General features: G+C 46.7%; 1 protein-coding gene across 1 annotated transcript in view; it reads left to right on the top strand.

The window, feature by feature from the left end:
* The first annotated feature begins 967 nt into the window (after nt 1-967).
* Nucleotides 968-13,329, top strand: part of LOC144489858 (uncharacterized) — a 28,419-nt gene continuing 16,057 nt past the window's right edge. Inside the window, exons 1-5 of the mRNA XM_078207694.1 lie at nt 968-1,023; nt 9,375-9,428; nt 9,551-9,595; nt 12,171-12,224; nt 13,027-13,071. Of these exons, the coding sequence (XP_078063820.1) occupies nt 9,555-9,595; nt 12,171-12,224; nt 13,027-13,071 (140 nt within the window). The 5' untranslated portion in view covers nt 968-1,023; nt 9,375-9,428; nt 9,551-9,554. The remainder of the gene's footprint in view (nt 1,024-9,374; nt 9,429-9,550; nt 9,596-12,170; nt 12,225-13,026; nt 13,072-13,329) is intronic.

Here is a 13,329-nt window from a genome sequence, read left to right on the forward strand (position 1 = left end):
CTCTCTCACTCTCTCACTCCTCTCTCACTCTCTCTCTCACCTCTCTCACTCTTCTCACTCTTCTCACTCACTCTTCACTCTCCTCACTCTCTCTCACCACTCTCACTCTCTCTCTCACTCTCTCTCACTCTCTCACTCTCTCACTCCTCTCTCTCTCTCTCACTCTTTCTCACTCTTTCTCACTCTCTCTCACTCTTTCTCACTCTCTCTCACTCTCTCACTCTCTCTCACTCTCTCACTCTCTCACTCTCTCACTCTCTCACTCTCTCTCTCACTCCCTCACTCTCTCACTCTCTCTCACTCTCTCACTCACTCTCACTCACTCTCTCTCACTCTCTCACTCTCTCACTCTCTCACTCTCTCTCTCACTCTCTCACTCTCTCACTCTCTCTCTCTTTCTCACTCTTTCTCACTCTTTCTCACTCTCTCTCACTCTTTCTCACTCTCTCACTCTCTCACTCTCTCTCACTCTCTCACTCTCTCACTCTCTCACTCTCTCTCTCACTCTCTCACTCTCACTCACTCTCACTCACTCTCTCACTCACTCTCTCACTCTCTCACTCTCTCTCACTCTTTCTCACTCTCTCTCACTCTCTCACTCTCACTCACTCTCTCTCACTCTCTCACTCTCTCACTCTCACTCACTCTCTCTCACTCTCTCACTCTCTCACTCTCTCTCTCACTCTCTCTCTCACTCTCTCACTCTCTCACTCTCTCACTCTCTCACTCACTCTCTCACTCTCTCACTCTCTCGCTCTCTCTCTCGCACTCTCTCACTCACTCTCTCCCTCTCTCTCCCTCTCTCTCCCTCTCTCTCCCTCACTCTCCCTCACTCTCCCTCACTCACACTCACTCACACTCACTCACTCACTCTCACTCTCACTCTTCCTGCACTGATTACAATCTGAGTCTCTTAGGCTGATTCTTCTTTTCCGTGCTAGTTCTAATTGGGTGTGTTCTTTTTTTCAGGGTGATCGTGGTTTTGATGGACTGCCAGGCCTCCCTGGTGTGAAAGGTAACCGGGTAAGGTTTACAATCCATTCCATTCCACTTCACTGAGCAGAACTATCCTTGGTCCAGGATTGGAGCGCTGTGTAAAATATTCTTTAAAATAGGAGCACAATACTGCAGATGCTGGAAATTAGAAATAAAAACAGGAATTGCTGGATAATCTCAGCGGGTCTGGAAGCGTCTGCGGACAGAGAAACAGAGTTCACATTTTGTATCCAAACTGACTCTTTGGAACTGGATTCAGTGAGTTTGTCGAGAGTTCCATAGAACCATAGAAAATTACAGCTCAGAAACAGGCCTTTTGGCCCTTCTTGTCTGTGCCGAACCATTTTATGCCTAGTCCCACTGACCTGCACTTGGACCATATCCCTCCACACCCCTCTCATCCATGAACCCGTCCAAGTTTTTCTTAAATGTTAAAAGTGACCCCGCATTTACCACTTTATCCGGCAGCTCATTCCACACTCCCACCACTCTCTGCGTGAAGAAGCCCCCCCTAATATTCCCTTTAAACTTTTCTCCTTTCACCCTTAGCCCATGCCCTCTGGTATTTTTCTCCCCGAGCCTCAGCGGAAAAAGCCTGCTTGCATTCACTCTATCTATACCCATCAAAATCTTATACACCTCTATCAAATCTCCCCTCAATCTTCTACGCTCCAGGGAATAAAGTCCCAACCTTTTCAATCTCTCTCTGTAACTCAGCTTCTCAAGTCCCGGCAGCATCCTTGTGAACCTTCTCTGCACTCTTTCAATCTTATTTACATCCTTCCTGTAACTAGGTGACCAAAACTGTACACAATACTCCAAATTCGGCCTCACCAATGCCTTATATAAGGCACTCTCTGGGACAGCTGGAAGATTGGAATTCAATTCAACAATTCAGTTGAATTAGTGAGAGGAGAATCAGAACACAAAATCATCAGAAATGGTGGCAGGAGTCGGTGACGCGCCCCCTCCATCAGTCAATAAGATCAGGGCTCTTCTATGGTGATCTCAATTCTCCTTTCATAGAAACATAGAAAAACTACAGCACAATACAGGCCCTTCAGCCCACAAAGTTGTGCCGAACATGTCCCTACCTTAGCGATTACTAGGCTTACCTATAACCCTCTATCTTACTAACTTCCATGAACTTATCCAAAAGTTTTGCATCCTATCAATGTCTCGCTGCAACTTCTGACATCCTCCACACTATCCACAACAGCTCCAACCTTTGTGACATCAGCAAACTTACCAACCCATCCCTCCACTTCCTCATCCAGGTCATTTATAAAAATCACAAAGAGCAAGCGTCCCAGAACAGATCCCTGGGGCACTCCACTGGTGACTGACCTCCAATCAGAATATGACCCATCTATAACCACTCTTTGCCTTCAGTTCTGGATCCACAAAGCAATGTCCCCTTGGATCCCATGCCCCCTCACTTTCTCAATAAGCCTTGCATGGGGCACCTTATCAAACGCCTTGCTGAAGTCCATATATACTACATCTACTGCTCTTCCTTCATCAATGTGTTTCATAGAACATAGAAAGGCTACAGCACAAACAGGCCCTTCGACCCATAAGTTGCGCCGAACATGTCCCTACCTACTAGGCTTACCTATAACCCTCTATCTTACTAACTTCCATGAACTTATCCAAAAGTCTCTTCAAAGACCCTATCGATTCCGCCTCCACTGCCACTACCGGCAGCCGATTCCACACACCCACCACCCTCTGAGTGAAAAACTTACCCCAAACATCTCCTCTATACCTACTCCCCAGCACCCTAAACCTGTGACCTCTTGTGGCAACCATTTCAGCCCTGGGTAAAAGCCTCTGAGAATCCACTCTATCAATACCCCTCAACATCTTATACACCTCTATCAGGTCACCTCTCATCCTTCGCCTCTCCAAGGAGAAAAGACCTAGATCTCTCAACCTATCCTCATAAGGCATGCCACCTAATCCAGGCAACATCCTTGTAAATCTCCTCTGAACCCTTTCTATGGCTTCCACATCCTTTCTGTAATGAGGCGACCAGAACTGGGCACAATACTCCAGGTGGGGTCTGACCAGGGTCCTATACAGCTGCAGCATTATCTCCCAATTTTCGAAACTCAATTCCTCTATTGATGAAGGCCAGTATTCCATACGCCTTCTTAACCACAGCCTCCACCTGCGACGCTGCTTTGAGCGTCCTCTGAACCCGGACCCCAAGATCCTTCTGATCTTCCACACTGCCAAGCGTCTTACCCTTAATATTATATTCTTTCATCCAATTCGACCTGCCAAAATGAACCACCACACACTTATCTGGGTTGAAGTCCATCTGCCACTTCCCCGCCCAGTCTTGCATCTTATCTATGTCTCCTTGCAACTGCTGACATCCCTCTGCACTATCCACAACTCCACCAACCTTTGTGTCATCAGCAAACTTGCCAACCCATCCTTCCACTTCCTCATCCAGGTCATTTATAAAAATCACAAAGAGCAAGGGTCCCAGAACAGATCCCTGGGGCACTCCACTGGTGACCGACCTCCATGCTGAAAAAGACCCATCTACAGCCACTCTTTGCCTTCTGTGGGCAAGCCAGTTCTGAATCCACAAAGCAACGTCCCCTTGTATCCCATGCCCCTTCACTTTCTCAATAAGCCTTGCATGGGGCACCTTATCAAACGCCTTGCTGAAATCCATATAAACTACATCTACCGCTCTTCCCTCGTCTATGTGTCTAGTTACATCTTCAAAAAACTCAATCAGACTCGTAAGGCATGATCTGCCTTGGACAAAGCCGTGCTGGCTACTTCTGATCATACTATTCCTTTCCAAATGTTCATAAATCCTGCCTCTCAGGATCTTCTCCATCAACTTACCAACCACTGAGGTTAGACTCACTGATCTATAATTTCCTGGGCTATCTCTTCTCCCTTTCTTGAATAACGGAACCACATCCGCAATCCTCCAATCCTCCGGAACCTCTCCCGTCTCCATTGATGACACAAAGATCATTGCCAGAGGCTCAGCAATCTCTTCCCTCGCCTCCCACAGTAACCTGGGGTACATCCCATCCGGTCCCGGCGATTTATCTAACTTGATACTTTTCAAAAGGTCCAACACATCCTCTTTCCTAATGTCCACATGCTCAATCTTCTCAGTCCACTGCAAGTCTGCACTGCAACTACCAAGATCCTTTTCCACTGTGAATACTGAAGTATTCATTGAGTACCTCTGCTATTTCAACCGGTTCAATACAGACTTTCCCACTGTCGCATTTGATAGTTCCTACTCCTTCACATCTTATCCTCTTGCTCTTAACATACTTGTAGAATGTCTTGGGGTTTTCCTTTATCCTGTCTGCCAAGGCCTTCTCATGACCCCTTCTTGCTCTTCTAATTTCCCTCTTACGTTCCTTCCTACTCGTCGTATCCATTCCTTTGCTGTTTGTGAGATATATAAATGATTTGGAGGAAGATGTAGCTGGTGTGATCAGTAAGTTTGCGGACGACACAAAGATTGCTGGAGTTGCGGATAGTGATGAACATTGTCAGAGAATACAGCAGGATATAGATAGGCTGGAACATTGGGCGGAGAAATGGCAGATGGAATTTAATCCAGATAAATGCAAAGTGATGCATTTCGGTAGATCTAATGCAAGGGGGAGCTATACAATAAATGGCAGGACCATCAGGAGTATAGACACTCAGAGGGACCTGGGTGTGCAAGTCCACAGATCCTTAAAGGTGGCAGCACAGGAGGAGAGGGTGGTGAAGAAGGCATATGCCATGCTTGCCTTTATTGGACAGGGCATAGAATATAAAAGTTGGCATATGATGTTGCAGCTGTATAGAATGATGGTTAGGCCACATTTGGAATACTGCGTCCAGTTCTGGTCACCACACTACCAGAAGGACGTGGAGGCTTTGGAGAGAGTACAGAGAAGGTTTACCAGGATGTTGCCTGGTATGGAGGGTCTTAGCTATGAGGAGAGATTGGGTAAACTGGGGTTGTTCTCCCTGGAAAGACGGAGGATGAGGGGAGATCTAATAGAGGTGTATAAAATTATGAAGGGCATAGATAGGGTGAACAGTGGGAAGCTTTTTCCCAGGTCGGAGGTGATGAACACAAGGGGTCACAGGTTCAAGGTGAGGGGGGCAAGGTTCAACACAGATGTCAGGAGGACGTATTTTACACAGGGTGGTGGGGGCCTGGAATGCACTCCCAAGCAAGGTGATTGAAGCGGACACGCTGGGATCGTTTAAGACTTATCTAGATAACCACATGAACAGACTGGGAATAGAGGGATACAAACGAATGGTCTAGTTGGGCACATGAGCGGCGCAGGCTGGGAGGGCCGAAGGGCCTGTTCCTGTGCTGTATTGTTCTTTATATACTCTTCTAGATTTTTAACATTACCTTGCTCCCTGAACCTTTTGTAGGCTTTTCTTTTCTTCTTTTTCCTTTCTGTCCCCCATGTCCCTCCATTCCCTTGTCAATCAAAACTCTGTCTAACTCAATCTTGACTATATTCACTGGCCCAACCTCCACTGGCCCCTGGGGAAGAGAATTCCACGCAGTAATGACCCACTGTGAGAAGAAATTCCTCTTGATTTCTGTTTGACTTGGGGAGCCGCTGATTTTAAACTGTTCTCCCTCGTTCTAGATTCCTCATGAGGGGAAACTTTCTCTCAACTTCCGTCCTGCCAATCTCCTCAGAATCTCTCAATCAGAACACTTTGCATTTTTCTAAATTTCAGTATCGGCCCAACCTGCTCAACCTTTCCTCAGACACTAATCCCCTCGTCCCAGGAATCAGCCTGGTGAACCTTCCCTGAACTGTTTCCAATGTATATCCCTCCTTACGCAAGGAGGTTGGAACTGTACACAGTCTGCTAGACATGGTTTATCAATGTGCCACAGAGTGTCTGCTTTCATTCTGCATCCTCCTTGCAGTAAACCATTCCATTTCCTGCTAGGTCCTTAGCTCTACCTACATGCTAACCTTTTGTGATCCATGTATCGGGACACCCAGGTCCCTCTGTACCTCAGTTCTGCAGTCTCCTTTTCTATTCTGTCTGCCAAAGTAGACCCCTCACATTGCCCAACTTTATTCTCCAATGCTAAATGTTGCCAGTCGCTGTCTGCATCTCTTTATAAACTTTTTGTTGCCTCCACATGACTTGCTTTCCGACCGCGATATTATCAGCAGCTGCAGCTGCAGTGCAGTCGATCCCTTCATCCTGGTCGTTAATACACCAGCGGATCTCCTGGTCCTGATGAACCTCTCCGCCCTCTCCGTGGGTTTCCCAGCGGCCAGGCGGTGCAAACAATGAGAAACCGCCCCTGACAGCAATGCGATGGGGTGATCCCATCGCTGGCCAATAGCGAGCAGCCTCTGGCACCCAGAGGTGTTGAATCTCCGAGGCCTCGGCTCTGACCCCTGAGAACTTCCCACGTTACAGTTCGTCAACCAGAAAATGACCCGTTGACCCGACGCTCTTTCCTGTTTATCAGTCAACCTCTGTCAACGTTGTTCAATCATCCCCAGCATCAGGACTTTAACCTGGTGTTGTGAGACTTCTTACTGTGTTTACCCCAGTCCAATGCCGGCATTTCCACTTCATGGCTGCCCTTCTTAAACAGAGGAACAATGTTAGCTATTCTCCAATCCTCTGGTTTCTTGCTGAAGCGGATACAAAGATTTTGGCCAAAGCCTGAGCAATTTCTTCCCTTGCCGGTTCAGGTTTGGCAGCCTGCTCCTCTCAGCTAGGCCTCCTGGAGAGCACGAGAGGGATTAAACAGTTTGGGCTTGTACTCGCTGGAGTTTAGAAGGATGAGAGGGGATCTGGTCGAGGTATATAAAATTCTAAAAGGGATTGATAAAGTAAATGTAGACCAAATGTTTCCTCTTATCGGGCAATCTCGAACAAGTGGTCACAGGTATAGGTTGAGAGGCGGTAGATTTAAAACTGAGATGAGGAGGACCTACTTCTCGCAGAGGGTGGTGAATTTGTGGAACTCGCTGCCCCATCGCGCGGTGGAGTCTGAATCATTGAATGGTTTCAAGAAGGAGATGGATGTATTTCTAATAATAAGGGGATATGGGGAACAGGTGGGAGGTGGATTTGAGACCAGGGAGAGATCAGCCATGATCTGATTGAATGGCAGAGCAGGCTCCAAGGGCTGAATTTGCCAACTTCTATTCCCAATTCCAATGTTCCTCCCTCATACTGATTCCCACCCTCACCCCTCACTCTCCCCCAGGAAGGTGCCGCAGTGTCAGGGAGGCATGGGTGAGGCTGACAAGTGGATGCTGAGAGTTTCTATCAGGGATATGGGACAGAGAGGCTGCTTATCGTGCCAGAGAGGGAAGCGGAGATTGAAATGCCTCAGATGGGACTTTCTTGTGAAGGGACCGACATTTTATTAAAAGGAAAATCAACTCCAGAGGCGAGGGCAATTTCCTGCAAACACTGAACTGATTTGCTGATATCACAGCGTTGTAATTCACAACATGGAATATCATTGGACTCTTGTCAAATGCCAGCCTTACTGTTTATCTCTCTCTCTCTCTCTGTCTCTCTCTCTCTCTCTCTCTATCTCTCCACCACCAATCACATCAATTGGAGTTTACATAAGAACATAAGAAATAGGAGCAGGAGTAGGCCATCTAGCCCCTCGAGCCTGCCCCGCCATTCAATAAGATCATGGCTGATCTGAAGTGGATCAGTTCCACTTACCCGCCTGATCCCTATAACCCCTTATTCCCTTACCGATCAGGAATCCATCTATCCGTGATTTAAACATATTCAACGAGGCAGCCTCCACCACTTCAATGGGCAGAGAATTCCAGAGATTCACCACCCTCTGAGAGAAGAAGTTCCTCCTCAACTCTGTCCTAAACTGACCCCCCTTTATTTTGAGGCTGTGCTCTCTAGTTCTAGTTTCCTTTCTAAGTGGAAAGAATCTCTCCACCTCTACCCTATCCAGCCCCTTCATTATCTTATAGGTCTCTATAAGATCCCCCCTCAGCCTTCTAAATTCCAACGAATACAAACCCAATCTGCTCAATCTCTCCTCATAATCAACACCCCTCATCTCTGGTATCAACCTGGTGAACCTTCTCTGCACTCCCTCCAAGGCCAATATATCCTTCCGCAAATAAGGGGACCAATACTGCACACAGTATTCCAGCTGCGGCCTCACCAATGCCCTGTACAGATGCAGCAAGACATCTCTGCTCTTATATTCTATCCCCTTTGCGATATAGGCCAACATCCCATTTGCCTTCTTGATCACCTGTTGCACCTGCAGACTGGGTTTTTGCATCTCATGCACAAGGACCCCCAGGTCCCTTTGCACAGCAGCATGTTGTAATTTCTTTCCATTTAGATAATAATCCAATTTGCTATTATTTCTTCCAAAGTAATAACCTCGCATTTGTTAACGTTATACTCCATCTGCCAGATCCTCGCCCACTCACTCAGCCTGTCCAAATCCCTCTGCAGAGTTTGCTGAGTTAAGTTGGAGCCTCTTTAATGCTTGCCACATCTTCACCAGCCCATCAACAGCACTTTCCAAACCTGTAACCTCTACCATCCCATTGGACAAGAGCAGCAGATACCTGGGAACACCACCACCTGGAGGTTCCCTCCGAGTCACTCACCATCCTGACTTGGAAATATACCGCCGTTCCTTCACTGTCGCTGGGTCAAAACCCTCCTGACCAACCCTGAGAGAATACCCTTCATCCTGTCGTTATTCCAGTGTTGGGTCGTGGTGTGCTACATTGCCCAATCTGGCTTCATCCCAGAACTTCTTGCTGGAGAGAAACGCTTGTCTCTCAGAAACTGGACAGGAGGGAGGGAAACCAGAGGGACACAGATTGAAGAGAATCGGGAAAAGAACCAGAGGGTGAGATGAGGGGAATTTATTTGACACAGTGAGTTGTTGTGATCTGGAATGTGCTGCCTGAAAGGGCGGTGGAAGCAGATTCAATAATAACTTTCAAAAGGGAATTGGAGAAGGAGTTGAAGGGGAAAGATTTGCAGAGATACAGAGAAGGAGCCAGGGGAGTGGGACTAATTGGAGAGCTGGTTCATAGAGATAGCACAGATACAATGGGCCGAGTGGCCTCTTTCTGTTCTGGAAGATTCTCTGATGAATTTCACTACGCCCGAGGCGCAGGGGCGTTCAGAGATACAACATTGTACACTTTCTGGATGACATTCTGCAGTAAACACAGGTGGGATTTTCTTGGCAATGATTCCTTCGTGCTAGTTTCATGTGAAATGTGTTTTTTGCAAGTGTTCAGTGATTGGTCTTTGGCTGCGGTTGGGAGATGGAAGCAGTGAGTTGAATGTGTACCTCTGTGTTTTCACAGGGAGAGATCGGAGCACAGGGTCCACCAGGGCCCCCAGGGGACGACGGGGAAAGGGTCAGTATTCTCTCTGTTGATTCAATCTCACACCATTCAGAATCTGATAGGTTCACTTCTCACTTTCAGATCCTTGCTTTTCCTGTCATCACTGAGCTGCTTCAATCTTTCATCTTTTTCAGGGTGATGATGGAGAGATTGGCCCACGTGGGTTGCCTGGTGAAGCTGTAAGTTACTCATTCCGGAATCATCTGCTTCCGAAACCGTTCTTCCCAGGTGGCTGGACAAGGCTGTGTAAAGAACAATAGCATTCCTGGGTTTATTAACGGGAGTAGAATTCACCACAGCAAGGAAATTTCAATCAAATAGATAAGATAGAAGCAGGGAAGTTGTTTCCACTGGCGGGTGAAACTAGAACTAGGGGGCATGGCCTCAAAATAAGGGGAAGCAGATTTAGGACTGAGTTGAGGAGGAACTTCTTCACACAAAGAGTTGTGAATCTGTGGAATTCCCTGCCCAGTGAAGCAGTTGAGGCTACCTCATTGAATGTTTTTAAGGCAAGGATAGATAAATTTTTGAACAGTAAAGGAATTAAGGGTTATGTGGGCGGGTAAGTGGAGCTGAGTCCATGAAAAGATCAGCCATGATCTTATTGAATGGCGGAGCAGGCTCGAGGGGCCAGATGGCCTACTCCTGCTCCTAGTTCTTCTGTTGTTATGTTTATAAATCAATAGTTAAACCTTCGCTCCAGTATTGTTCGCTAAGAGAAGGGGTGGTTCTGGATTTAGTTTTGATAATGAAACTGGGCAGGTGGAAGGGGGATCAGTGGGAGAACATTCTGGTAATAGTGATCCTAACTCAGTTAGATTTAGCATTATTACAAAAAGAACAAGGAAAGGTAAATGTTGACGGTGGGAAAAACCATTTCACTGGGGCTGAGAACCAATCTGGATCGAGTGGCATGGGGAGAGGTAAATCTGTCAGAGCAGTTTGAGGCATTGAGGAGGAGACCAAAGAAGCTTCAGAATAAAGTATGTTCCCACAAAAAAAAGGGAGAGACTTCCCAAATCCAACCCCTGTGGATATCACCGGCTCACAGACCGGAGCTTGTGTCAGATACAGCACGGTAGCACAGTGGTTAGCAGAGTAGCACGGTAGCACAGTGGTTAGCAGGGTAGCACGGTAGCACAGTGGTTAGCAGGGTAGCACGGTAGCACAGTGGTTAGCAGAGTAGCACGGTAGCACAGTGGTTAGCAGGGTAGCACGGTAGCACAGTGGTTAGCAGGGTAGCACGGTAGCACAGTGGTTAGCACTGCTGCTTCACAGCTCCAGGGACCTGGGTTTGATTCCCGGCTTGGGTCACTGTCTATGTGGAGTTTGCACGTTCTCCTCGTGTCTGCGTGGGTTTCCTCCGGGTGCTCCGGTTTCCTCCTACAGTCCAAAGATGTGCGGGTTAGGTTGATTGGCCAGGTTAAAAAAAAAATTGCCCCTTAGAGTCCTGAGATGTGTAGGTTAGAGGAATTAGCGGGTAAAATATGTGGGGGTAGGGCCTGGGTGGGATTGTGGTCGGTGCAGACTCGATGGGCCGAATGGCCTCCTTCTGCACTGTAGGAATTCTACGATTTCTATGATTTCCAGTAATACGGAAAACCACCAGGAGTGTAAACAAGGTTAAAGGTAATTAATTGTTCAGAGAGCCAGAGCAGTTGATGGTTTCTTTCCTGTTGTGACCTGGAGGGCGGTTGAATGATCTGGAGGGCGGTTGAATGATCTGGAGGGCGGTGGAAGCAGATTCAATAACTTTCCAAAGGGAATTGGAGAAATGCTGGAAAATTTGCAGGATAGTGGGAAAGCGCAGGGTAGTAACATTAAAAAGCTTTTACGTGAGATTGGGTTGATGGAGTTGGGAAGCAGAGTGTGGAGAGAAACGGGACATTTTCAGGTTGACAGGCAGTGAATGATGGATTATCACAGGCACCAGATAGTCAGGATTCACTGGTCGGGGAATCTAAAACACAGAGTTCAGGATAAGGGGCTGGACATTGGGACTGAGATAAGGAGAAATGATTTCTTTTAAAGGATTGTGAATCTTTGGAATTCTCTCACCCCAGAGGGGTGAGGGAACTCCATCGTTGAATATATTTAAGATGGAGATCAATTGATTTTTGACTACTTACAAAAATTGAGGATACGAGGAGCAAGCCGGAAGGTGGAGTTTAAGAGAGGCTGAATGGTCAACTTCTTTATTTGATGTTTTAATGAGTGGGAATAATTGGATAGTATTGAGATAGCAGAAACACAATGGGCTGATTGTAGTTTCACAATGTTAACCGGAGGTCACATCTGACCAACTCAGAGGTGACCAGGTGTGCAGATGAGGGCAATGCATTTGACATTATTTATTTGAGCTTCAGCAAGGCTTTTGACAAAGTCCTTCATAACATTTAAGTAGGATTTGGATGTTCATTTGCGATGCCAAGGCAGACGAAACTATGACCCAAGTGCTGGGTGATGGGATTAAAATAGTTGGGTGGTTTGCCTTTGACTGGCGCAGGGAGATGGGCTGAATGGCCTTTATCTGTGATGTAGACCTCACTGGGTGGGACTTTACAGCCTCGCTCATCCCAAAACTGTAAAATCCCACCCAAGGTCAACGGACCTCCCAACGCTCCACCCCTCGCTTGCTCCGATTCCCGTGGCAGGCGAGGTGGTAAAATTCTGGTCTATGACTCTTTGACCTTGCTTCATTTCATTGAGATTATCATCAAATATTCAATAACTCTGTTCTATTTCTCTCCACAGGGATCAAGGGGACTTCTTGGACCACGTGGATCTCCAGGCCCCCCAGGACAACCCGTATGTCCCAGCAGCTTGTTTGAAACCTTTCTCTTTTCATTGTTTCATTACATTTTTACCGAGTAAATTAATTTAAAGCAACTCTTAAAAGAACCAGAGGGGGAGATGAGGGGAATTTATTTGACACAGTGAGTTGTTGTGATCTGGAATGTGCTGCCTGAAAGGGCGGTGGAAGCAGATTCAATAATAACATTCAAAAGGCAATTGGAGAGAGAGTTTAAGGGGAAAAGTTTACAGAATAACAGGGAGAGAGCCGGGGAAGTGGGACTAATTGGAGATCTCGTTAAGAGAGCCAGCACAGGCACACACACTGACACAGTGACACAGTGGTTAGCACTGCTGCCTCACAGCACCAGGGACCCAGGTTCAATTCCCGGCTTGGGTCACTGTCAGTGCGAGTTTGCACATTCTCCCCGTGTCTGCGTGGGTTTCCTCCGGGTGCTCCAGTTTCCTCCCACAGTCCAAAGACGTGCAGGTTAGGGTGCATTGGCCATGCTAAATTCTCCCTGTGTACCCGAACAGGTGCCGGATTGTGGCGACTCAGGGATTTTGACAGTAACTCCATTGCAGTGTTAATGTAAGCCTTACTTGTGACACTAATAAATAAACTTAAAACTTTAAAAATGATGGGCTGAATGCTGAGATTCTTTGATTTTAGGAAACTCAAGTCTTCCATTTTAATCTGGAACAATCAGTGTAAATGTTTCATGCTTCAAATAAATAACAATAACATGGAGACATTTCGAGAACAAGAGAAATATTTGTGCAGTTAAAGATATTTTTAAATATTTTACCTTTTTAGGGTGCCACAGGTTTGGATGGACCCCAAGGTTCAAAAGGAAACATGGTGAGTAAAGCTTAAACTGCAGGATATTCAATCGGTAACCAACCCATTAATGTGTGAGTGTGTTAGTCACTAACAGTTAGTGTGCGTGTGTGTATATGTGTGTGGGTAGTATGTGTACGTGTAGGTGTACATTTGTGTGTGTCAGTGTATGTGTATATATGTGTGTGTGTTCACGTATCTGTGTGTGTGTATATGTGTGTGTGTGAGTGAATGTGTGTGCTTGTATGTATGTGTGGCTTGGTGCATGTTTGAATGTGT

This window comes from Mustelus asterias, unplaced genomic scaffold (assembly GCF_964213995.1).
Source record: "Mustelus asterias unplaced genomic scaffold, sMusAst1.hap1.1 HAP1_SCAFFOLD_2610, whole genome shotgun sequence".
Classification (NCBI taxonomy): domain Eukaryota; kingdom Metazoa; phylum Chordata; class Chondrichthyes; order Carcharhiniformes; family Triakidae; genus Mustelus; species Mustelus asterias.